Source organism: Notothenia rossii (assembly GCF_949606895.1).
Source record: "Notothenia rossii genome assembly, chromosome: 2".
NCBI classification, from domain to species: Eukaryota; Metazoa; Chordata; class Actinopteri; order Perciformes; family Nototheniidae; genus Notothenia; species Notothenia rossii.
In genome coordinates, this window is record NC_136904.1 from 77,613,522 (window position 1) to 77,640,156 (window position 26,635).

Sequence of the window (26,635 nt, forward strand, 5' to 3'; positions counted from 1 at the left end):
CGTCATGTCTTTTTTTTTTAAATACCACAGTAAATGTGTCCAGGGCTAGACACTATCACTCAAACCTGTGAGTTGTTCTACCTCTGTCCTTTTCTATTCTCTATATTGGCACTCCCTGGAAAAGGATAATCAGTTAGTTCTCTTTTATTGGGTTGCCACACCTGTTGCTTGAGGGAGATTTATGCAATACTGTCAATAATAAAAGATAACATTAAATATGTAGGCGAGAGGATCAGAAATGTTCAGTCATATGGCACCTTTAAAAGTTGCTTTACTGTTGCAACGCTAGTCATTAAAAAGGGGATACAAAGTGTTCAAAAGCACACTTTGTAAACCTATGCTGAGGATTTAAATGTGTTCGTGTCTGAATAGATCTCTTCCAATACCTGCAAGGGTCTTAACAGAATGTTTTTGATTAAATTGTTAGCTTTGTGGTACCTTGTAGGGTAAACTGATAATACCCCACAAATAGCACCCACTGTAGGTAACGTCGTGAGCCCCTTGGCACCCACATCGTTTATTATGTATCCCACAACATGGAGGTTATATTCTTGCTACTATAGCTTATTGCCAACACAACGACATGATCATATTAAAATATATTGAAAATGCATTTACTTTAAGAGCTTATTGTTTGATATAGCTTTTAGGTTTTAAATATCATAAATATGTTTTCCTTATCTCCTAAGCCCTGCATTGTTTGGCAAGTTCGAAGGACCCTGGAGTGACAAAGTTTGCTCTTATATAAACTCTTCCTTCAACTAAAGTCAATAGCATAGCACCCTGCAAGCAATTTCATATGACCCTTTTACATTCATTATTGTACTGCATATGCTTTATTTTCACATTTTTGGTACAGAGACAATTACAACTGGAAGATGATTCTTATGATACTTTTTTTAAAGACAAGACTACATTGTGTGTTTTTATTTTGGATCGCCTCTTAATGATTTTGATGATTCTGTTATTGGAAATATCCTGGTAAAGGATTCCATTATTATTATTATTTGGTTTTCCATAGCGAAACATCTTTATTTTTCAAACAGACTAAAAGACAGGTCACATGTTGGCTCAGGATTAGTAAATTGAATTGATGTCATGAAATTCTTAGCTCTGCCCACGTCACCCTGGGCAACGGGGCTAATCACCTGGGATATTGAACACACCTGTGTAGGCGTCGTTTTCTCAAGAAGCTGACAGTGAGCTTAAAAGAGTTCACTTCCACCTTCAATAGTAGCCTTTTAGAACATTTGGAATATTCTTTATTGGATAGGACATCTGCAGGATCAGTTGCTAGTAAAAACAAGCGTTCGAAGTTAAAAGCACTTTTTTTTATTCATTAAGAAATCATGTTATGAAAATAATGACAACTAACCATATATCAGACAAATGTATCTTTCCATATGTTAACAACAAAGGTTTGCTCTGGAAGACGTGACGTCTCGGCGGTCCCCAGAGCGCCGCTGTCTTCTCCTTGTGCAAGGAGTGTGCTTGGTCTCCCACTTCCATACTATAAAAATGTTTACAAGGCTTTTCACGTCTCTTCTCAGTGTCCACATGAGAACACGTTTCAAATCATTTTTGTTTGTGAGGGAGAAATTCACATATACCAGATTCAGTCTTTGTGTTATGTGGTCATCTTCTCCATCTATTAATAATTTACACAAAACCTGTACATACTTACAGCAGGCAGGAGCCTGTTTCTGAGGAGATGATCACACAGAGAAAAGAAGCAACGCACAGTGAAGTGAATCTTTACAAAGTCAATGTGGGAGGTTAAGATGTTATGAGCATATTAGACACTTGCCTTCATCAAGACATGCAATACAAATACTTTTGTAACTCTCATTCAACCCTATGGCACTCGAAATGTGGCTTTGACATTTTGCATGAAACCAACACCGGCTTCAATGTCTTCCAGTCCTTTGCTTTAAAACACATTCAACACAACTGACAATAGGGACAGACACTTTAAAAATATTTATGGAGTGTGTGTTTGTTATGGCTGATGCTACGATCAAGTATATTCATATTAGCCAGAAAGATGAAAGACTTTGGGTGCAATAGGATTTACCATACCTTACCTCCTTCTGCATATCCCCCTCCCTATCATACAGCTGATAAACTTCACAAAATTAAGTTAAGCTGGGATAGGAAAAGAGTCTGAAAATTCACTTAAGGCTTCATTCATATTATTTGGCAGGTTGCTAATGGAAAGCAACCATTATATTCCTCGCCATCTCACGACTCTGAAGGCTGGGCACTTACTGTCTGCAGCAGTCATTCAAAGTAATTCACGTCACTCATATTGCATTTTGTTTAGATAAAACAATAACTATATTACACTTTTTGGATTTAGAAAAGGACAACATTGCGTCAACCACATAGTATTTCTAGACATCCGGTTACTGACAGCACAAATTAAAAGAACTGATGCTGAAATGAATGAAGCAATAACTGCAATACTAACAACATGATGTGAAATGAGCAGGAACACTAAAATCCGGGTTGACCTCAGGCAGACGGCAATGTACGTAAGATGGATTTTCTTCTATAAAAATCATATATGGCCTGCAATGGCTCTGCGAACACTTAACATGGTGTCAGTCTATGGCACTAGTGTATGGCAAACACAACAAATAATGAAAATATAGAAACGGACAGTAGATGAGGTTAGTGGAACTGTGTAGTGTTATACGTTGCTGCTATCATGTGTCCCGGGTTTAAGGACACAGACACTCTGTCATACTCAAAACTCTTTAAAACATTATTTGTTAAGGCGAGAAATCGCAGGGAGAAACTGACATGAGGTTTGTGTTGATCTCATTTCTCTTGGGATTTCTCTCCATTTTGCATCCACGTTTTCTTTCATGTTTCCCTGTCTGCGAGCTGAGAGGAGCACGCTTTCTTTCAACAGAAGCCACACCGACTCCCGTTGTGTGATGAGCCGCGTGGAGGAGGAGGGGACCCTCACATGTTGTAAGCCACATATATGGGGTCCAGCTGGTCGGCCAGGAACCCGTCTCTGAGGTGCATGCGCTGCTTCTCCCCTCTGGAGTTGATGGGGATGACGCCGGGGTCGACCACCACCACCACTCCCACGATGAGGTAGTGCTCCTCCAGGACTACGTTGGTGACCAGGGCAACCAGGTCCAGGGCCTCCTGCTCAGACCCCTCCAGCTCCACCACCACCACCAGGAGGTTGGTCCAAGTGAACACCGCACTGGGAGAAAGCGAGACAAAAAGAAAAATGGAAAGAGAGCAAAAGGGAAAGAAAGAACAGGATAGAGGCAGATTAGTCAGAATTGATGTTGCTCATTTATATTTTTTAGTATTAACTGGATAAATGTCTTACTACATAATCCATCATTTGATGTGATTAGTGATGAAGTAGTGATGAAAATGTCTCACCACTCAGCTATGCTCTTGTGAGAACGGATTACGGAAGTCTCGATGTCGATTGGGTGATACCTCATTCCCCTCAGCTCCAGGGTCTCATCCAGAGAGCCCACCACATAGAGGGCGTCGTGGCGCTCTGAGACACACACACACACACACACACACACACACACACACACACACACACACACACACACACACACACACACACACACACACACACACACACACACACACACACACACACACACACACACACACACACACACACACACACACACACACACACACACACAATGTACCAAGTTAGAATGTGTTAAAGCTCAACAACTGCATTCATTTTATTATTGTACATTTACTTTAGAACTGATGTACAAATAATAAATCAAAGTATTTTGTTTTACAGTGTTTTTGTATTTTCATAGAAAAGTATTCAAAGTTAAGCTGCTCTAATCAGCAAACTGTTCTACTGTAAGGCATTTTTATTTATTTAATTAAAAACAAGAGCCCTTTTTCTCTTAAAGTGGCATTAAAAGTTTATACAAGTGTTGTCTTTTTTAGTTTTAATATAATGCTTATATTAACCCCAATTTCATCAAATTATCTTCAACTGACTTCTAAAGAATAATTAATAATTAATTAACTTAATAAAATCAAATATTACTTATTAAAAAAAAATACACAGACCGCATTTTTGTATTTGACCTAAACAAGTGAGCGCTTGTTATCCTCACCTCCACTGGCGTCCGTCAGCTCGGTGCGCCGCAGGAAGCCGAGGTAGCCCGTCCTCGCCCACACCGTCTGGGTGTCTCCGAAGCTCAGCTTGGTGTTGAAGTGGTCGGCGTGCAGCGCCTCCTCCCCATAAACTGTGTAGTATCCTGTGGCATTGTGAGGACTGCTCACCCACACCTGAGACACACACACACACACACACACACACACACACACACACACACACACACACACACACACACACACACACACACACACACACACACACACACACACACACACACACACACACACACACACACACACACACACACACACACACACACACACACACACACACACACACACGGTTGTATACATCTGCTGTGGAGGTCTGGTGTAAGGACAGGCTTTGAAGTGAGAGCACAGCTTTTCTTAGTTATTTTATTGTTTGTTGGAAACTGTCTTTAGATCTCTCAATGCAACTCTGTGCAAGATCCAGTTAAACTTCAATCTGCTGTTTAAAAAGGAAGATGTATTTATTCATTTAAAAGGATGGCACCTGTTCTATCATCTCGTTACCCTGTCTAAAGTGTTCTTAATTCACTAAAACTCCTTGAGAAATCTAGCTTGTAAAACAAGGTTGTTATAATCTATTACCCTTATTATAGAAATGTGTGTTTTCGTTGATATGACGTTTAAGAGGTCAGTTCTCTGCAGTAAGCGCACTTATAATGCATGTGGAACAGGTGAGGGTAACTTTGTGACTTACCTCTCCTAGGTGGGAGTCTCCCAAGGGTCCTTTAGTCTCTGTGTTGGCAATGATCACCTTCACTCCTGGAAGGATCTAGAACAGCAGACAGAGATATATCAAAGATTTAGAAAACATGTTGCAGCACACAGTTACCTGTATTGTTTTAGTGCATTTCAAGAATCTGGTGTATGTAGAAATCTGCATCGACAAGGAGCATACATATAGAATACAACTAAATCTATTTGAAAAATATAAATGTGTACATCACGTACCTTCCCAGACTCCATCAGTGGCAGGCTGTGTGGAGACCCTCTCTCTACCAGGCGGACCCTGAAGGATACATATACCAATCTCTTTGTTATTATTCTATTCCCCAAATGTGAAAAAAGCAGGAAAAACAGCCAAAACTAATCCGTTCAAGATTGAAGAATGTATTCATTTGCTATAAAAATGTGTACCAGAATTATAATAACACCACACATTAGACTGACTAAACATGTCCACGTTTATATCTCAAAGAAAACTCCTGTTATTTAAGCTGCAGCGGCGCCCCCTACCTGTCGTGACGCAGCGCTCTCATGTCCACGTAAACAGTGGTGGGGTCGGGTCCCGCTGTGCCCTGGAGGAAAGCAAGCAGTGAGACATCAATGTAACTCTTAAAAGCCTGACAGTATTGCTGTACTGTATGTAGCCTGAGTGGAGGGGAGGTGGAGGCTGCTTAGGACACAACTGTTGACAAAGCGGGGGGGGGTTGCAGCCAGAAGCCGACCAGCCAGACTACGACAGTGAGGAAGTTGGTCAAACTCACAAAGACAGTGTGAGTACTTGAACATTCTGATTCATCTTATACGTTTTTTTGCAAGTCTAACATGTTTTTGAGAATCTACTGTGGTACATTAGAAGCCTAAAAGTAGGTCATTTCTTTATTTCTGCTGTAACAAAAAAGGCACTCCAATGTTTGAAGATTTCTAAATGAGCAACATTTGTTTTGATTAAATGTCAATCGGTCTGCCATCCACCTCATTTTTCAGTACTGATTGTGGTTGTCAGACATTGATTCCTTCTGCTTAAAAGGTTTCATTATTGCTGATGTAGGACGAGTCACAATGCATTATGGGTCCCATCACTCTATTATGAAGTTGTCCCTGAGGTCAAGGACAGACACGGAGACAATGAGACTCATCAAGAGATTTCCATGAATCCCAAACCAGCAGACTGAGAAACCAAAAAACTTAAGAGTGCGTTCATAACTTCTGTCAGACATTCTTTTTATGAACCTGATCAACAGGTTCGCTCTTCCAATAAAACTAATGAGGCAAATCTGTGCGTACTATTTGGTAACGAGGAGTTACTCCAACGTGTTCTTTCATTAAAACAAATAAGTGACTTCATTCACTGAATATCTTCCTGTGTGAAAGAAAAGGCACCAAAACAATACTTTATTCATTATATAAAGAAAACAAATTGGTATTTTAATTAAACTAACTAAGTTGAAATATTGGGTTTGTCAAAAATAGGGGGACATTTTTTTAAATATTTCATATTATTTCTTCTAATGCTGTGTGAATGGTAATTGTAAATGACTTTTATCATGGCAGAGTTCATGCCGTGCACTCATGGTATAATGTAAGCACAATACAAATATCCTGCTCAGAAAGCAATGGTTTGGTTCAGAGCCGGCTGGTAAGACTCGGTCGAAATGAATAGCGGTAAAGTTCAACCGTAGCTCATCAGGAAAAAGAAAACCAAGAGAAAATGTTTGGAGGCATTTTTAAAAACCATGCAAGAAAAACAAACGCACACACACAGCTACAGACCACAGAGCAAAAAGCAACTCTTATCCTCCGGTTACCTGCTCAGCCAGTTTCCCTAACCTGTTGGACTGACAGGGCAGGACAGATAAAGATATTTATATACTTATATAAGTGGATACACATGCACACACACATGAACAAAATCACAGGGATAGGGAGAAACAAATAGAAAAGGACATCAAAGTGCTACAGGAGGAAAAAAACGATGAACAGACGTAAACATTGACCGCCGCAGACTCTGGACCTCTCTCTTCCTCCTCCTCCTCATCATCATCCTCCTTCAGCTGCTTACCTGCAGACAGATGGCCACGTTCACCCTGCAGCCGAAGGTGGTGCTGACGGCGCGTGGCGAGAGCCCCAAGTCCTTGAAGATCTTGGAGAAGGATTGAGTGAGTGCAATGCGGGGCCGCTCCTCTGCGACCACCATGCACGTTCGCACACACGACAGGTTCACGTTCCTCAACTGGAGGGAAGAAATACAAGTTGGCTCATTAAAATCAAAAACATAATAATAATTAAGTATAAATTGTGTAAAATAGGATTAGGGTTAGCCAATATGTGTCTGTAGTATATTTCTGTAGCTTATTGAGAGTGTGTATTGTATGTAGAGTATTCAATCTATTCAACATTTCTTCATATTGTGTATTATTTTGAATCCAGTGATTTATGTCCCTACTATTGTGAAATTGTATATAATTGCTTCGAATATACATTTTATTGTTGCTATATTTGTATCTTATTGTATTCTTTACTTGGTGTCACATTGTATTAAAAGTACAGTTTTGCTAATCATATCTCTTTAGAGACCTGACAAATTAAATACAGAACTAAATTAGTCAAATTAAATTAAAACAAAAGAGTACATAGGGGTTGTTTTAAATGCCAAATATCTACACATGTACACATGTATCTACTACTTAGACACACATATATATATTGTATCTTTTTAATATGTTTAACTTGTGTAATGCTTGACAACATTTCTGCTGTGATAAACTAATTTACCGATTTGGGATGAGTCAAATATCTATCTATCTATAACTTTTTTATCAGACCACAGACATGCTTGGTAAAAGTATCCCAGTCACAAGTGCTGCAGGCAACAGCACCACCAGGAGGGGAATAATGAAAGAAAACCCTTCAAAATGGACACAACTCAACACCTGAAGAGACAAACTGACCCGCAGTGCTTCTGTCTGTGAGCCCAGGCCCTTGGTGCACATCTCCATGACTGAATATGAGCAGAAGGTGACGCGCACTTTGTACTGGCTGACTGCGGCCAGCCACAGAGACGCGTTGCTCTCCAGCTCCAGAGGAGGAACCAGGATCGACTGGTGGCCCGAGTACACGCTGAAACCAGAAACATACGTGCAGACAGAGGAATGAGGAAGACGAAGGACAGAGACAAAAAATACATTCTGTGATTTGTTTAGAGCTGCTGTTTAACCTGCACAGGCACCAGAGAGCGAAGCCCAGACCGCAGTACGGGTCCAGACAGATGGCGATCTGCCGCGACGGGTAGAGCTCACACTGCAGTTTGATGGAGCGACACAAGGCACTGGTGGCAGCGTGAGACATCTGGAGGAGAGGATGTGACACAAAGAGACACCAATGAAGCGTCAATACTGAATCATTGAGTACAATTCATCTTAAATACAACCACTTGAGCTTCGAGGGATCCATCATTTTACTGACGGACACCTGAGCAGTGTGTGGATGGTTGCTTGATGAATGAACTTTTTAGGTAGGAATTGACTGTTTTAGTTCCAAGTTAGATGCTTCAAGTTGAAAAAAGGAACCACATTCGCTCAGGTTTCCTTACTCATTTTCACAGAGAGTCAGCAGTCAGATGACAGTAAGCTCACTTTCACTCAGGGACTATCGATTACAGTTAAATGACTCAAAAACGGTGCCATTTTCAATACCTCCATGCTCACTTGCTCATATTACTGAAAGTCAGGCCATAAAAATAATAATACAAGTGTTGCTCCTTTTTATTTCTGATGTGTCATAAATTCATACCAGATGTTATAACTACACTGGGCCAAAAACACACATCCCTTTTGTGATTGGATTTGAGTGTTTAATATAAAAAATTATATTAATATTTTTATGAAAATTCTGCAGTTTTTTTATTGAAAAGTTTAATTTATTTTCAATAAATCAATCTCATGTGACCTAATGTCTGCAAATCAATGAAGATGTATTGTATTTAGTCCACCTTCTACACTGCAAAAAAGGAATTTTAAGAAAGTAAAACAAACTTGTTTCTGGGAAACAATTCAAATGTTTTAGTCTAAAAAGTCAAATAATATTGTTAAGAATGTTTTGCTTAAGAAAAGTATTCTTACTTTGAGGAAATATATCTTACTTTTTCTTATTACATTTTAATTTTAAGAAATAAACTATCAAACAACTTCTCAATTTAAGAATCTGATGAAATGACACCAATTTTACATTTCATATACATTTATTCATTGTCAAGAGCTGTCTATTCACATTGCCATTGAGACAACTGGAGACGTGTGGCGCAGTGGTCTAGTGCGTTTGTGTTCTGATCAGGGGAGCACAGGTTCAAACCCCACTGCAGTCAGCATGTCGTTATGTCCCTGGGCAAGACACTTCACCCCAAAATGCTCCTGTGGGGACTTACATATGATTATATAGAGTCATTATTCATTTGTTGTAAAGCCGGAGGCGCAAACGCTTGCCTCGGGGAGGGAGAAAAAGAGCCACTTACAGTCCTGGCATATGTACTACAGCGTCTCCAGCACTTTCGAGCGGCAATGGCCCAATTGTATGAAGCTGCAGCGTCGGAGACTGCACTCTCACGACCGCACTCTCACGACCGCACTCCCACGACCCTAGTTGTTTTGCAACATTGCCGTACTTACCATAGACTGTATATATAAAGTAACATATTATATTATTAATATATATATAATTCTGATGAAACGTTATTTAAGCGTCAATAAATGATTGTTAATCCCAGTGTGTTTAGTGTACAACATCACATGTCATTTCACCTTCAATTCACAGTTTTCTTAACGTTAGCCACATGCTAATGCTAACCAGAAATGAAGAATTTTCAGAATAAAAGTGTTAAGTTAATAGTTAGTGTGAACTTCCGGGTTTTTCGGCATAAAACTGCTTTAAATTAAAACCCTGTATTTCATTTAGATTACGTCATATCAACATTGAGGTTTTGGGGTTTAGATTTGGGTGGGAGGAAGCAAGATTAGGATTAGATAAAAAGGTAGGGAGTGGTTAGGGTTAGGATGGGGGGAAGGGAAGGGTTAGATTGAAGGGAGGGAAGATAACAGCTACCCGGGAGCTACTCGCTAGATGGCAGTGTCACGAAAAACTAGGGTCGTGGGAGTGCGGTCGTGAGAGTGCAGCCTCCGACGCTGCAGCTTCATGCTACTCCAATGACCGGCCGTGGCCCAACCTCTCATTCCCCTGATAGGTGGAGAATTGACCACTAAGCGGAGCACCCCTTTTGTGACGTAGAAAATAATTCAAATCTGGATCAGTCTGTATCAGATCCGTTGCAGCCCCGTTTTTACAGATTTGGGTATAGAGGAAAAGAGAGAGGGTTGTATTTTCTGACACTTGGTGAGTTCCCTGACACACCGGGGACACATATTCATGTATAAAAGACGTACAAGAGTGCATTTTGCATGATAGGTCCCCTTTAATTTAAGATTTACATTCTAAGTTTAAGACAAAGTCACTAATATATTTTGTCAATTAAAGCCAATGACTCATATTGTAAACTTTCTTTGCTCATTATAAATCTTAATTTAAGAAATACATTCTTAGTCAACTCAACCAAAACAATAATTTTACATTATTCTTTCTTAAATAATGCAGGAATCATTGCTTGTAATAAGCTAAATGTGCTTACATTTTTCATTTTTGTCTAGTTTCAAGGCCCATTACGTTCTTTCAGTAGGTAGATTTTAATTCTAGTTTTAAGAATTCTAGCCAAGCAAATTTGGCTCACCCCATTGGCAGATTTGTTTGCTTGATACAGGAAAATCTGACTTGATTCAAGAATATTTTGCTTGTTTTTGGAAGGGCTGTTTTTGCAGTGTATTTTATATGCAGTGCTGGTACTTGAGTCTGTTACTTTAAAGTGGGGGTGTGCCGACCTTCATCTGCTGCAGTGAAAACCCTACTTTTGGATAAGTTTCTCACACAACCCCATTCAAAAACTAAATCCAGATTACTCAAGCGACTCTTTCCAAATGTAACATACTTTGACGCCTGCTAAGATGCCTGTTGTTGACACACTGAAGTCCAGGTAGGCCAACATCTCTGGGGTCGGGGGCTTGTACATCTGGGGAGTCTTCTTCCTGGGCAGATCATCTGGAGGATGAACAGAAGGAGAGGTGAAATGTTTTTAAAAAAGAGTACTGAAATCACAGACCATTTTTTTCAAATCAAATATCTACACTCTGGTGGCAACATGAGCACATAAATTGTGTTGTGTATGTATGAATAATTCACCTGTGTCCAACACCATGGGCCAGCTCTTGATGTCCACGGCAGCCGCAGCCTCTTTGGATTTCAGCAGCTTCATTATTGCTTGACTGGTTAGGATACACACCGATTTACTGACCTTTAACACAGAGATACAACAGTATTACTACTTACTATTTACATAATTTAAGCCCCAAAATGGAGCAGGGCTGACTTTGTATATAATTCAGTTTATTTCATGTTTCAATAGCCATACATTCACCAGGTTTAATGATTGTAATTTGTAGGATGTGATCCTGCAGTCAACATGTAGAGGTTTCCTTGTGCAAGATGCTTAACCTTAAATGTGTCGTGAAGGCATGGCCATATGGTAACAAAGTGTATGTAAGTTGTTTTGGATAAAATGACTTGTAATGGATTAAGTAAGCATTTTGATACAGGTTGAACGATTCTCTGTTACCTCAACAATCATCTTGACGGTTGGCAGGGTGGTCGCCAGGTTCTGGGGGTGGGGGGGTCTGACAGTGACTGGCACACAGCCAGCGTACAGGCAGCCATAGAAAGTGGCAATCAGGTCGATTCCTGCAGAGTTATGTTAATACTTAGAAAACGGATTTCCAAATGTTATACCTAGTAGTTGATCAAAGCTTTACAATTATACTGAGAAATTTATTGAGTCTTTTCTGTTGTGGTTTTGATTCATAGACAGACTCAAACAGTGAAGAAAAGACAGGGCCCAGCTTAAGAACAGTACTCAAAGGAAAAGCAGCATAGTAGCAGTAGCAGCTCTTACCTGGGGGGTAGACGAGTGCTACATGATCTCCAGTGTTGAGGCGTCCCATCAGCGCTGTGGCCACCCGCTCTGCCCGCTTGTGCAGCTGCAGACAGGTCGCTGTGCTCGCCACCGTGCCCTGAAGAGAACACAAGAAACATGCATTTCACACACTCAATGAACAGATATTAAAGTTGTAATTCTCAAGATGATGAATCAACAAGCAGAGATTTTAGTTTGAAAAAAAAGTTTTCTTCTGCGCGTGATGCAAACCAATATGTTAGACTTCATTAATTATCAAACTCTAGCTTTCAAACTCTGATCAACAAACCCCTCCCATTTTACTCCACACTTGTATTAGGACTACTGTTTATATTTTTTTGTTTTCTTTGTATTGTTTCTGTTCTGATTTTATGTAAAGCATCTTTGAAAATTAGGAAAAGCGCTATACAAATCCCATTATTATTAATAAATATTATCATTATTTTTGGGAAAATGACATCACTGCAATAAAGTGCCATGATTCATCACTCATTAAAAAAACCTTAATCCGCCAAAAGAGATGTTTCTAATGTTTATCAGTTAACAGTTTCTAAGTGTATTTACAAGAAATGAACAGTAATTGCGATGGTAAAACTAAGTTTTATATACATGATGAAAAGGGCAGTACCTTAGCATTGAGAACTAGGAACAGAGGATGGTCTGGAGTGGCCTGAGCTCTCCATTGCAGCACGTCCTGTATGTACAGGAACTAAAGGGGAGAGAGACACAACAGTTTAACTCCAGAGAAATGAGACAGAACACTGACGGACAGAAACTGAGACCATGATGAATCTCTGCACAAACAATGTAGAATTAATGGAGCATGGTGGCACAGTGTGGGTTTTTGTAAGGAAAGGATGACAGACGTGATGGGCTACAGTATATGTGATAAGGAAGAGTAATGGATGTAATACATGCTGGAAGGGAAATCTAAATGATGCTACAGTTGTTTTATCAGATAGCTCCAGCAGCGGGAAGTCCTCTCCATCAGCTGTTTGTGTTTCAGATTCCTCGCCCTCCTGTATGTATGCTCACCTGTGTGTGTGTGCAGGTGATGAGAGGATGAAATGAGGATGACTACCTTACGTGCCTGGTCATTGTCCTCCAGTTGGCCCACGTCTCTCCCACAGGCCTGTGCTATCCTCTTGCCTGCCACCAGGTTACCCACTATCATAGAAGCAGGACCGACCTCTGTCCAACACAACACATTCAGGGAGGTCAGCTCTCACATTCAATAGGACATAAATATGAACACCAAGAAATGTAAATCAATTTATGAGATGCATGCTGGACAATCTACCTGGCTGTTTTTGTCTTGGCTTGGGCAGGTTGGTGACACATGTGTGAGGACACATGAGGACGTTGCAGGGGTGCAGGGCGCCCTCCAGGAAGCGCTGTTTGGTCTCAGATATGTGGATGCCCCCCAGCGGAGCCTTGGGAAGCGTGTTGGCCGGCACCAGAGCCAAGCAGTACACCCCCACCTGGTGGATGCTGTCTATGGCCTGGAAACAGACAGGAAATACACAAAAAGTCAAGTTTTAGCTTCAGTGAACACCTTAGGGGATGTTATTCTTGTTTTTAGATTTGAGATTTTCTCTATATATGTGTACATAGTAGTCAAATGTTTTGTTCAGCTTTGTTGTCCATGTTTTTAACCGTATATCTATATCAATTTCTTGTTTGTGTACACATTGAATTGGTCATTGCAGCTGATTCTAGTCCATTCTATTTTATATGCTTGTGTGGATTAGAAAATAAACCTACAACTGGGACATAAAGTGACCATAACATTGGACGTGTAGTTTTCGTCCACATCAACTAAGACCACTTTACATTTGTAATGCCAATTTTCCGAAGCTTGCTTTAAGGATATACTGTTTTTGTATCTTTATGTTGCAAATCAATAGCAGCCTTTACCACCATTTTTACGACATTCAAAATGTATTCACTGTCACACAGTATCTCAAGGATTTGTCATCTATTTATATATATAAACAAAATATGATATACTTGAAGGAAGAAAATGTAAACCTTGCAACATGCTGTAAAACCATTTAGTAAGGAGTAATATTAACTAATTAGACCTGATTTGCTCTTATTCAAGTAAAAGATGTGAAGCCACAGGTATAGTCCTTCAGTAATCTGTGTCTATCTGATAATAAGAGGTCAAAAAGAGCAGAGTGGGCACCTGAAGGACTCGGCTCATCCACTGGAAGCTGTCTTCTTCAGAGGCGTCCGGCCGCTGCTCCGCGACAACAACGATCCTCTCGTCATGCAGCACGGACACAGAGAACACTGCTATCCTGGAACACACAGCATAGAAAAGAACACTGTTACGGCTGTCTTTAGATAGAAGACACATCTGTTGGGAAATGTAGGGTTTGCTTCCTCTTTTACCTTCCCCTGTACACAAACTTCATGGGCTCCACTGCCAGGGCTGTGGCCACCACATCATCTGCATTGTGTCTCCGCCCACTGACCACCATCAGCCCATCCATCTTCCCCACAATAAACACAAGGCTGTCCTGGTGGGAAACGCAAAAGACATAGCATTTATATGGGGATCTCGATTATTTACCTTAATCTAAAGTACAGTGTGTATTCATCCAGTGACTTCAGAATTCCTTTTTTTAAGTGAACTAACCCTTTGAACTAACCCTTTACCTAATTGATGATGGGGATGTATAACAAATTAGGTCTATTTGAGTTATAGGCAGACCTATCCGTAAGTAGCATTTGCTGCCAAAAATAAATCATACTAACCGGCCCCACAAAGCCCAGCAGTGACGTTCTGGTAAAGGGTCTGTCGCTGATGGGAATCCCAGACGATGTAACTGGGATGGTCTGTAAAAAGAAACAATACAGTTCAAACATATCCGCGTATGAAGTATAAAAAATGTGGAAGGAGGAAGTGCATTTAAGCATTTAGACTGTGGGTTTATTTGAACAGTTCCATAAATAGGACACTAACCTCAAAGATGTTCTTGGTCATGCCCGGCAGGCCGTAGTAAGCTACGCCCGTGCAGCCGGAGCTCATGCAGATCTCTCCCACCTCGTCAGTCTGACAGAGATAGGGTGTCCCCTCCACCCGCACCACACACACCAGAGCTGGAGACAGGGAAGGATGACAGGGTGGGGCATTAGGAGCAATAGATATCAATTAAAATAGATTCCTATTTGGATAGCTTCATTCTTAACCTCTGGGAAAACGTTATTTGGTTTTAAGTTAATCATTAGGTAAAGTTTATTCCAGCAAATCGTTTTTTTTTTTTTTTAAATAATTGCTTTATTATGGTCAGAGAGTTTCTTTAATACTGTTTTAATGTTGTATTATATTATAAACAATAAGCATTTGCCTCATGTTTTTACATAAACACCTTGATAACATCAGCTGGTACATACCAACAGATGCAGAAGAAACCATCAAACAAGATCATTTAATAATTTCAATGTCAACATTTACATAGTGGAAGTGAGAACCCTTCTGTGTCTTTTTTTTTTTTAATATCCTAACACGTCTTATCTGATTGCCTCCATTTTCCGGGGACACACAGTGATGTGAATTAAAAATTATCTTTTCATCTTCAGAATCTTCCTCGGCAACGGCACCAACATGTTAATAAGCAGCGCAGTGTATCATACCTCCGGGCATGACCTGTCCCACATCCTGCACTGTGAGGACAGAGAGCTTCTCCTCTGTGTCCACACGGATCACACTGTGGCTCAGCCCCCCCATAGACAGCACCGCCTTTCCTGGAGGAGGAACACCCATTTCTGGAGGTCTGCAGAGAGTAGACAAAATCACAGTTACACTCCTTATTACTAAACACAGTGACACACATAGGAGGATATGGAATTAAAGAGATCTGTAACGATCATTTCCTGATCATGCCAGTTCTAACTTAGTTCAGGAAATACAGCTCTGCCTTAGTACTTTGTCTCTATTGCAGAAGTACTGAGACCTTAAAAAGAGGTGAATGGTTTTGGTAGAATATGACGACTATGTAAAACTGGTAGACACTCTCAAATATTTATCAAAAAGGCTTTTCTCTTTCACATACATAACCTTTTTGAAACATATTTTTTAAGTCAAGCTCTCATCCTGATCAGCCAAGAGCTGAGACATCCTATCCATTTTTTTTAAACAATATGTTTATACATTTTTCCGACATCCTATCCTTACAGGCAGTGCAAATCTTCCTCCTTTGCTTGGAGTATCCAGCTAATCTCATACTGTGGTGTGATTGTATAACACAGTAAGTGGTGGTGGTTTTCCTTTTCTTATAGAGTGCAGTAATAGCAGCTCACCTGCGGATGGCGACAGTCATGGCTTCTGAAGAGCTGGCACATGGACAGATCACCTCAGGTCGCAGCCCACGTGCCTGAAACACGTTGAGGAAGGCGTCGCACGAGGAGATAGACCCTGTGATGACACACACACACACACACACACACACACACACACACACACACACACACACACACACACACACACACACACACACACACACACACACACACACACACACACACACACACACACACACACACACACACACACACACACACACACACACACACACACACACACACACACACAGACACATAGATATTCAGAGCCAGTCGCACAGATATACAGGCAAACACAAACCAACCAATCAGTGATAATCTTTTATGGCTTCAGGCTTTTTACAGAGATATTTTATAAATGAGAACCTGCAGATGGACTCACATGGGTTAGCTCCGTCAGCTACGATTAGCATGCGCAGCGAGCTCAGGCTGATGTCTCTCTGATCTCTCTGGGCCAGCAGAGACCAGTGCATGTCCCTCGACTTCACCACTGCAACCCGCGCTGTGCAAGGGGACACAAAGACAAAGGTTCACAATAGAGTCATCCAATCAAAATGTCTGTCAACAAGCTTGAGAGCCAATCACAGATCACAAAATCTGACAGCAAATAGCAGAGTGGATTGAGTCGGTTGCCAACAGGTGACTCAGCGAAGCTTGGACTAGAAAGTAGATGTATTTTATTCAACTCAGCCTCCTGTCCTCGACCTCCACTGGGCTAATACAATCAATGAGTCTAACAAACGGCTGCTTCCATCTATCCTCCACTGCCAAATGCCTTGTGCAAATCAGAACTGTTAGGAGAAATAAGCTCTTTATGGACGCCAGTTTTAATCTCACGCACATACTAACATTAACTTAATGATGGGTAAACTGCCAGCTACCAAAGAGTTTTTCTCTGACATTTCTCATAAAAAACCTGTTAAGATGTATGTGCTAAGTAAGATACAATGCACTACAATAGGTGGCAGAACATTCTCTACTGAATGCAACACATACATGGCTTTACCCTTCAATTAGATACAATTAGGTAACAGTTTATCCTATATTAAATCCCTGTTTATAGGGCTAAGATGCAGCAGGAAAGGTGAAAAGGGACAAATGTCAACGAGTATGGACCCTCACCTTTGTATATGTGGACCTTCTGTATCCAGGAAAGTGGGTTGACTTTCATCAGAGAGTAAGGAATGCTGATCACGTGCATCCGATTCATGACACTCTGCCATGAAAACAGACAAGCGTCGCATAATAATCAAAATATGTCAGAAGTTAACTTTATCACATGATTAATGTAATTCGTTCAAAAGATAAATGTAATAAGATTCCACTGCATGTTTGAAACCAGGCTGAATTGGGTATGCATGAACATTTTTAAAGGTTTTAAACTCTTTTGTTATGGGACAAAACTTTCCTCATCAGGAAGTTATTAGTTGTAATGTTTATAGGAAAAATGGCGGTGAGATAAATCCAATTTTGATATCAGCAATCTGAGCACGGATGTATATTTTCGATTATTTAACCCTTAAAACCACTCACAGTAAGAACACCATGCCATAATCCTCCTTCTCTCTTGAAGTCCAGGACGTTAGTTATGGTCTCGGCTGCAAATCACAAAGGAGATTTTGCCAATATTAGCGTTTGAGACATTTAATCTAACATTCATTTTCTTCCCTAGCGCAATCACACATGATTCCATTACTTTTACACAAACAAACAAGCTTAATAAAAGATGAATAAAATCCAGATTTTAGCACTTTTGGATTTGTTGAAGCACCAAACTAAGTTACAGAAAACTGGTGCAGTTATTTAAGGAAAAACTGGGACACCAGAGGAGAGGAAGTGCCTTACATTCTCAGAGCAGTTGCATTTATTAAACTAGACTGTAGTTACCCTCTGATTGGATCTGTAATACTATAACATCATAGATTATCCTATGAATGTTCTCTGTGTTATCTAACCTGGGTTATAAATAACAACATAGCACTTCCTTGAATGAATACTTTTTTGGTGCTACAGATTTCTCATTGCTAAATCTGGATATGGTGTCTGTTCTTCTTTTCTGTGTCTTGCCGAGCTGAAGTAATGCTCTTCTCCATGTCAGGAGAATGAATAAATGATGGAGAAAAACGCAGGGTGAAAGGAAGTATGGGTACTTGAGAGGTAATTGGATGTGTCCTCCTCACCTTCAGTGTAGCCGCAGGCCTGTGTGAGGGCGTGACAGTGAGCCAGCATGGCTGCATTTGACACTGTAATCCCCATGGTGCTTCCCTCCTTGCTGGTTTTATACTGGATGTTAGAAACAGGGAACAGCCAACAGCTAAAATCAGTGATTTGTACCTAAAACGATCTTAACCCTTAGATGCACGAGTGACTGGACCCTACACTCTTCCATAAGTGGGTTAAAAACGACCCGTATTAGAATAATGTCTTTTTATGGCATTTTTGTCATTTTGGTTAAGAAAAATAACTTGTATAATATTTAGTATTATATTTAGGTTCACACTAGAAATATTTTATATTTAATTGTTCACTACTTAGAATTTTACAATTTTTACATTTCGAAAAAAATTCCATAGAAAATGCATGCGGGTCATTTTTGACCCACTTATGGAAGCTTGGGGTAGTGATACAAAAACTAAAATTTCTTAGAATGTATAAAATGTAAAGTAAACATTTGAATGGCATGATATCCAAAACATGTTTTTTGAGGAATAGCTGGAATATGAAATGATAAAAAAAAAATGTAATTACAAAGATACTCTAAGAAAACCACCTCACCGGTTCAAAAAAGACCCACTTATGAGTCAAGGGTTAAAAAACGTAGAATATGCATACAACGTCATACATCTTAACTAGCTTTATTGGTCAAATCAGTAAACTACACTTACCTCTATGTAGGCTATGTCATTACTGGCTTCCCGTATTGGAGGATGCCAGTCTTTAGGAGGCTTCACAACATGTTTTCCATCCGTCACAAACCAGAGCAACCGAGGCCATCCTGCAGAGCAGGAGACATAAAGTCGGTTCAAACTGAAGGTAAATATACAGAGTGTCAAAAATAAAAAGATGAATCAGATTTTACCTTTGAAAGTGGCAACCTCCCCTGTCTGTGCTTTTGGCAAGCCTTTCTGACAAGCATCAGTGGTCAGAGCCAACGTGACGCCACAGCTGCCTAACAGAAAGCCGATCTGTTGACTTCCTGCATCCTATAATTCAAATAAGGATGAAAAGCTGAAGTTCACACTGGCTGAAACTTTGGTAAACAGTGTCAGTTACACAACAATCAACTGTTGAGAAACAATTCAGAACATGTCAACTTTGAGAAGGAGGAGCTCATGTGGGAATTGTAACAAGGAGCTTAAGAAGGACAACGAACGAAGAAACTTCAGAGCGTGGTACATCAAAGAAGCAGCAGGTCAGAAAGCAGAGTGACGGCCAATCACTATTAAAAAGTGTACTGCGGAGCATCAAAGCCCAATCGTTGCGGGAAAGAAGCCGGCGATCAGACACACACTCAATCATATTTGATCGGCTGTGCAAATTAGCTGACAGCTAAACTTGGCAGAGCAAAGCATACTGTGCAGAAAAGCAAGAACAAATGTAAGATGGAGAGAGTGGGAGTGGGGAAAACACACAGAAAAAGAAAGAAGGATTAAAAGAGTGAGGTTGGAAAAATGTGAGTTGGCAGAGTGAGCTAGGGAGGGGTGAGAACAATTGGCCTGTGATCTAATGTTTTGACTGGCATTACACATAATTTCACCTCACTCAAATCTCATTAATTACAGCACAGCGTCTTCCAACAGCGTACTCATGAAGGGCAAATAAGAACAGGCATTAGTATTCAGCCTGTGTAACGAGTGGCAAGATTTGGTTCATTTTCAGTTGATGGACGGGTTTGAAACTGCAATGCATCACCAGAACATAATTAGAACAATTAAAGGTAATGCCGCTGGGGTTGTGATTATGCAACTCATTACTAAAAAGGCATTTGGTTTTTGGGGAGAGACAGATATTCTGGGATATTAGAATAAATCAGCAACAACTGTGCATATCCTTTGAATGACTCATTTAGAGGGCTAAATGACCAGCAGGGGTCACTAATGCTCTTCCCTGGTTATGTAGAGCAGCACATGTTTTTTAAAGTTGACAACATTCCCAGGACATTTTATTTGCTTTTACCTTTCTGGTCAGCGGCACTTCGATAGGCACAGGTACCAACTCTGCTAGGATACATCCGTAGAAGGCCACCATGAACATCACAGGGTCGTTGTTGGGGAAAACCAGTGCAACCTACAGACGCATCACAGACAGGAGATGTTATGGTACCATGTTATGCAGTTTGTGTTTAATTTAAAGTACAGTTGCAAGAAAAGGTATGTGAACCCTTTGGAACTACCTGGATTTCTGCATAAATTGGTCATAAAATGTGTTCTGATCTTCATCTAAGTCACAACAATAGACAAACACAGTCTGCTTAAGCTAAAACCATACAAACAACTATATGTTTTTATGTTTTTATTGAACACACCATGTAAACATTCAGAGTGCAGGGTGGAAAAAGTATGTGAACCCTTGGATTTAATAACTGGTTGACCCTCCTTTGGCAGCAATAACCTCAACCAAACGTTTCCTATAGTTGCATATCAGACCTGCACAACGGTCAGGAGGAATTTTGGACCATTCCTCTTTACAAAACTGTTTCAGTTCAGCAATATTCTTGGGATGTCTGGTGTGAATCGCTCTCTTGAGGTCATGCCACAGCATCTCAATTGGGTTGAGGTCAGGACTCTGACTGGGCCACTCCAGAAGGCCTATTTTCTTCTGTTGAAGCCATTCTGTTGTTGATTTACTTCTGTGCTTTGGGTCGTTGTCCTGTTGCATCACCCATCTTCTGTTGAGCTTCAATTGGTGGACAGATGGACTTAAGTTCTCCAGCAAAATGTCTTGATAAACTTGAGAATTCATTTTTCCGTCGATGATGGCAATCTGTCCAGGCCCTGAGGCAGCAAAGCAGCCCCAAACCATGATGCTCCTCCACCATACTTCACAGTTGGGATGAGGTTTTGATGTTGGTGTGGTGTGCCTTTTTTTCTCCACACATAGCGTTGTGTGTTCCTTCCAAACAACTCAACTTTGGTTTCATCTGTCCACAGAATATTTTGCCAGTAGTGCTGTGGAACATCCAGGTGCTCTTTTGCAAACTTCAAACGTGCAGATCAGAACACATTTTATGACCAACTTATGGAGAAATCCAGGTAATTCCAAAGGGTTCACATACTTTTTCTTGCAACTGTATGTAAGGAAAGGGGCATAGTGTGTAGTTTAAATTATTAACAAGACGTGAAATCAACAGTTGATTCCCCTCACAAGAAATCAAGTTGTAGTATTGTTTAATGTAAAGACATAAAAACGAATTAGAACTCATTCGATGGAAATTGAGCAGTGACACGCAGTCTTCTGCAAGGGAGCAATCAAAAACATAAAGATTCCAAGTAGGCTGACTAGATCATAATATGTTCGTGGCTTAATGACTAGCCATCAACATTTACTAATTTGTATTATTAATAATAATACTCAAAGGAAATACAGTTGCTGAAAATCATTTTACGAGCCTCAGCAAAATGCTTTAAATTGCAATGAAATATACAGTATAACATTCCACCTTCCAGCATTGAGCAACGTTTCACATCATGACTCACTCTGTCTCCTGGCATGAGCAAAGGCTCATTTCTGGTGCTCAACTTGTTGAGAAGTGTGTAGGCCAGCTTCTGACTTCTGGTCCATAGTTTACCTACACAGGTGAATACAGTGTCAAATATTTAAGTTCATTTAACAACCCCGGGACCCACACAAAAACATACACAATAACTGAGAATGATTACAAAATAATGTATGTAGATACAGACGCATCCTTGTCCATTATTTGTGTGAATAAAAACTCACACAGACAGATTTCAACATGGGATAATATAGTAGATTCTGAGCCCATCACTCACAGGTTATACCTACCATAGGTGAGCGTGTAGACAGGCTTGCCAGCATTGTCGAGTGCTGTAAGACAGGGGCTTTTGGGATGAGTGGTGCCCCATCGCTGTAAGGCTGCTGGTAAGGAGGGAGGCCAGTTGTTTACCACCTCCAGAGGCTCTCCTTCCAGGGGACTCATGTGCTGGCCCTCTGGTCTCGGCTGGTTGGGATCTGATTGCTGGACTGCAATGGAAGCAAGAGAAAAAGGGGCATCGGTGTGAGGGTGGTTCAATGTATTTGTTACATTACATTACAAAGAAAAAGTTAAAGTGTTCTTCCTAAATTCAAGATAAATTGAATTGAGTAACTGAGAAAAAAAGTTTATTTCGTAGGTGATGTATTCCTTGAAGGGTAATAAAACGAGTATCGGGATTGAATGACAGCGACATGGAACGATGGGAGAGGAAAGCTGGAGGATTAAAATTGAGCTGAGATCTGTTCTTATCTGTCTTAGCTGCCTTAGATTCCAAATCCTGAAAAACGTAGAGAAACCTTTGCCTTTCAATAAGCCGTAACTCCCTTCATCCTTTACCTCCCCTCTCTTCATGCGACCAGCAACCTACTCACTTTTGATCTCTCCATCACTATCCTCGCTCTTAACGCTCTGGTAAGTGGAATTCAGAACTGCTTAACTGAGCTGGCAAACACCTCAATCAGGTACAGATAGTGTTAGGCCTGCCAACATTTCTGCTCTCTTTTTTTCTGCTCGCATCAAGCAGACCACCGAGTCTTGCCATGCCACACTCCCTGTGCCAACATCAGGAAGGCTATACAATTACCTGCTGTTGCATTACTATTCCTGTCGCTTATTCATTTTTACAGTGTTTACTCAGCCTGGCAGAGCACCACCCAAAACCCTGGCTGGAATGGAGGAAATGGTGAGAGAGGGCACGTCCGGGTTGTGTTTGTGTGTGTGTGTGTGTGTGTGTGTGTGTGTGTGTGTGTGTGTGTGTGTGTGTGTGTGTGTGTGTGTGTGTGTGTGTGTGTGTGTGTGTGTGTGTGTGTGTGTGTGTGTGTGTGTGTGTGTGTGTGTGTGTGTGTGTGTGTGTGTGTGTGTGTGTGTGTGTGTGTGTGTGTGTGTGTGTTACCTAACCACTCCCTTAGCACACCTGGTGGTCTCAGCTTCACCCTTGACAAAATAACAACCACAGACCTAAAAGTGTATCTTAACTGTTTATTTAACAGGCGTGATTTGGACAATATCATATTTCTATCTCGGCTGCAACAAGAAATAAATTACATTATTAAAGCAGGAAAACACCACTGAGAGCTACAAATAAATTAGACAACATCTTTAAGCCCGTGTGGCTCTCTAACTGAAGAGTGTTTTGATCAAATGCAGCTTTTAACTGCTGAAGTCCAGATCAGTATGCCGATCACACCACAGAAAGATGGGTGCTATATTTCATGATTTATTGATTTAATAGAAGCAATGTAATTGCTTTCAGGCCGGCTTACCATCCAAAAGCTCCTCAAAGTCGTCGACAAAGAACTCTCGCAGCGGCGGTCGTTTTGGTCTCTTCAGAGTGTTGAGCAGCTGCTGGATTTTGGAGGAGACGCGACTGTTGACTGGAACACCTACACAATTAGATTGGAGAGGAATAAAAGAAAAGTGTAGGGGGGAATAAACATGGCGAGAAAAGGATATGGAGAGAAATGCAGACATGAAGAGGAGCGGAAATAGATAGAAAAGATATATTGATTGATGGATGGATAAAGTGTGGGAAAGGAAATGGATGAGGGAAGACAGCAAAAGAAAAGAGAAAAGTTCAGTGATGTGCTCTGATGTGACATACAGGACCACCAGCTGTCACTCACATCGTACCAAGACAACAAAACAGTGGACCTCGAGGTTCTCTACAGTCACCTGGAGGTCAAAGGTTACAGTCTTTCAGTCTCGATACTTTCTAGAATCACAGACAAAACTAACAGGCGATAAATCACAAAGTAAGGCGCCTCCTAGCCTGCTGCCTAGCAACGAAGATGTCCTCCTTGCAGTAAGTGACTCATGAGGTGTCTCTAAAGGTGTGTGTTTCAAATCGCTCTATAAAATTCTTAATGTGGGAGGCTAAATCCAACTTTAGTAGAATTGAAAGAAATTATTCAATCCAAGTATGTGGTTAATTACTTATTAAATAGAATAACTTTCCTTGCGAAGGTGAAAAGTGCTGTTTTCAGGCTTTTTAATTATCAACATTTCTCAGTTTTATATTATACATATAGAAATTGTATTTATTGCGATACTGATGTTAAAGTGAATATATCTATGGGGATATAGACTGACCAACAAGCGATGTAAAGACAACACCTTGGAACGGACCAGATCAAACAATTAATCAAAAATAATAATCAGCAGATTAACCAAAAATTAAAGTAATTTTTGGATGCAGCCCTTAACTTTACCCCAGTTTTATCAAAATATGCAAGTTATTTGATGAGTAGGTTCAAACTGCTGAACCACAACATAAATGCAACACTGAGTCAAAAGCAATAATCGCAGAGACATGGAGCTTTATAAAGACATAAAAACCTAATAAATAAGCAGGACAGGAGCGAAACAACACACGAGGCAGTGTTCTGTTAGATATCCTTCACATTTTTAGACATGGACGTGCAACCTATAGTCATCACTGGACATCATTTCCTCCATCTGAATTCATACTTAGTTTGGGAGAGGTGGTCTGTCAGACATTCCAGACAGCCACAGGAGACGAAGGCTACAGCTGCATGCAGCGTGCCTGATCTATCTTACAATAATAAGCCTGGCTCAGACACACTCTGCCTCCTCATGCAGGGACAGATGTACTGGGAATAGACATGTGGGGGGTCAGGTCTGCACCTGATGGGCCAATTAGAAAGCCCCAGACACACAGGACAACATCTGAGGGCCCTGAACCCCACCCACTCAGGTGCCATGATCGTTAATATAACAGCCAACCAGGAACCTCTTATGATGATGACTACATTTAAAATATCATCATTTATCCACCCACAACATTAAATTACTAAAGCAAGCACTGGCCTTTGGAAAAAATGACACACCACTTCTTTGCATAAAAAAGCAAGAATGGCCTTATTCTACCTTTTCTTTTGTTTACAAATCCCATGGAAAGACCCAAACCAACAATGGTTGGTCCATGTTTAAATATTTTACAACCTGCTCACCCTGAATTTGGCTCTAAGCCACAAGCTCATTTGTTCCTACTGATGTTGCAATTATGTAAAAACAGTTGACAATTTATTCTTTCATTGTCACTAAGTCATTAACTAACACAGCAGGGCATTTGTTGGGGACTGTTTTCAGCCATGGATTAATAAACATTTGGTGCTATACTGAGAATTAACAGCAAAAGCAAGTATTTATATCATAATGAAGGAACGTGTCACCCAGCGCTTGTTCTGTGTTTTTCCTAGTTTTTGCCCAACATTGAAGGCAAAGCTGAATATCATACTTTTCATACAAAGACAATACTTGAGACTTGGATAAGTGGTTTGTTTTGGACAAACATGCTCCAGCAAGAAAACCACACTTATAGTGCCACTTTCTAAATCCAGATCGACCCAAAGTTACTGTGTGGTATGTTTTCCACACCCAACTATTTGTTAAAATGGCAACAGTGCTAGACGGCTGCCATCAAAGAACCCTCCCTGTGGCTACAGGCTAATAGGCTTGTGTCACAGTAGTGAGAATAACAAACTGACTGAAGTGTAAGTGTGAACGCAGAAACCAGTATGTCAACATGCTAATTATTCACAACTCTGAATAGTTACATTTGGCATGGATAAGGCCTCTTCACAGTCTGCTTTATCATTACCAATTTTAAGAGCATAGACTTGTAGATGCTATCAATGCTAAAGCCGTAACACACTTTATTACACAAACAATCATAAGACTGTAGCTCTACATATATTTTGGGAAACACACGTTTAGACAAGTGTTAGACCTGACAATGGAAGCGAAGGCAGGAACACACACAGACATACATGCGCACACACAGCAGAGTGCACATATAGAAGACTGCCATAGAGTTAGAAGAACTGTTATAAATACCATCCATTAAAGTGAGGGATCCTTCACTTCGCCACTCACAGCCTGGAGGAGAGACACATCAGGATGTCAACGAAACAGTCCTGCTAACTTTGTGTGTGAGTGTGCGATAGAGAAATCAACCAACTGCCAGACGTAAGTGAGAGCAGGCTTATAAGACTCTAAGACAAATATTGTTGTTGTTGTTGTTGTTGCACCAGAACAACAAATACGATTTATTTATTCATATGATGTGTGAA

At 40.5% G+C, this 26,635-nt stretch overlaps 1 protein-coding gene across 7 annotated transcripts in view; it reads right to left on the reverse strand.

Moving 5' to 3' along the window:
- Positions 1-1,316: 1,316 nt before the first annotated feature.
- dip2a (disco-interacting protein 2 homolog A) overlaps positions 1,317-26,635 on the reverse strand; it is an 82,869-nt gene continuing 57,550 nt past the window's right edge. For 3 of the 7 annotated variants that reach the window (XM_079663819.1, XM_079663817.1, XM_079663820.1), the window contains 32 exons: positions 23,807-23,926; positions 22,334-22,531; positions 22,024-22,115; positions 20,504-20,614; positions 19,407-19,530; positions 19,213-19,322; positions 18,508-18,610; positions 17,861-17,925; positions 17,450-17,543; positions 16,710-16,829; positions 16,286-16,400; positions 15,620-15,759; positions 14,949-15,085; positions 14,741-14,821; positions 14,375-14,502; positions 14,166-14,280; positions 13,278-13,479; positions 13,059-13,168; positions 12,606-12,686; positions 11,957-12,074; positions 11,624-11,745; positions 11,191-11,302; positions 10,940-11,049; positions 8,126-8,256; positions 7,860-8,028; positions 6,971-7,141; positions 5,422-5,483; positions 5,137-5,194; positions 4,883-4,957; positions 4,134-4,308; positions 3,412-3,535; positions 1,317-3,223 (listed from right to left, as the gene is read on the reverse strand). In XM_079663819.1, the coding sequence (XP_079519945.1) occupies positions 2,971-3,223; positions 3,412-3,535; positions 4,134-4,308; positions 4,883-4,957; positions 5,137-5,194; positions 5,422-5,483; positions 6,971-7,141; positions 7,860-8,028; positions 8,126-8,256; positions 10,940-11,049; positions 11,191-11,302; positions 11,624-11,745; positions 11,957-12,074; positions 12,606-12,686; positions 13,059-13,168; positions 13,278-13,479; positions 14,166-14,280; positions 14,375-14,502; positions 14,741-14,821; positions 14,949-15,085; positions 15,620-15,759; positions 16,286-16,400; positions 16,710-16,829; positions 17,450-17,543; positions 17,861-17,925; positions 18,508-18,610; positions 19,213-19,322; positions 19,407-19,530; positions 20,504-20,614; positions 22,024-22,115; positions 22,334-22,531; positions 23,807-23,926 (3,926 nt within the window). In that variant the 3' untranslated portion in view covers positions 1,317-2,970. Of the gene's footprint in view, positions 3,224-3,411; positions 3,536-4,133; positions 4,309-4,882; positions 4,958-5,136; positions 5,195-5,421; positions 5,484-6,970; positions 7,142-7,859; positions 8,029-8,125; positions 8,257-10,939; positions 11,050-11,190; positions 11,303-11,623; positions 11,746-11,956; positions 12,075-12,605; positions 12,687-13,058; positions 13,169-13,277; positions 13,480-14,165; positions 14,281-14,374; positions 14,503-14,740; positions 14,822-14,948; positions 15,086-15,619; positions 15,760-16,285; positions 16,401-16,709; positions 16,830-17,449; positions 17,544-17,860; positions 17,926-18,507; positions 18,611-19,212; positions 19,323-19,406; positions 19,531-20,503; positions 20,615-22,023; positions 22,116-22,333; positions 22,532-23,806; positions 23,927-26,399; positions 26,442-26,635 lie in introns of all 7 variants that reach the window. The other 4 variants (XM_079663814.1, XM_079663816.1, XM_079663815.1 and 1 more) reach the window with 3 other exon arrangements.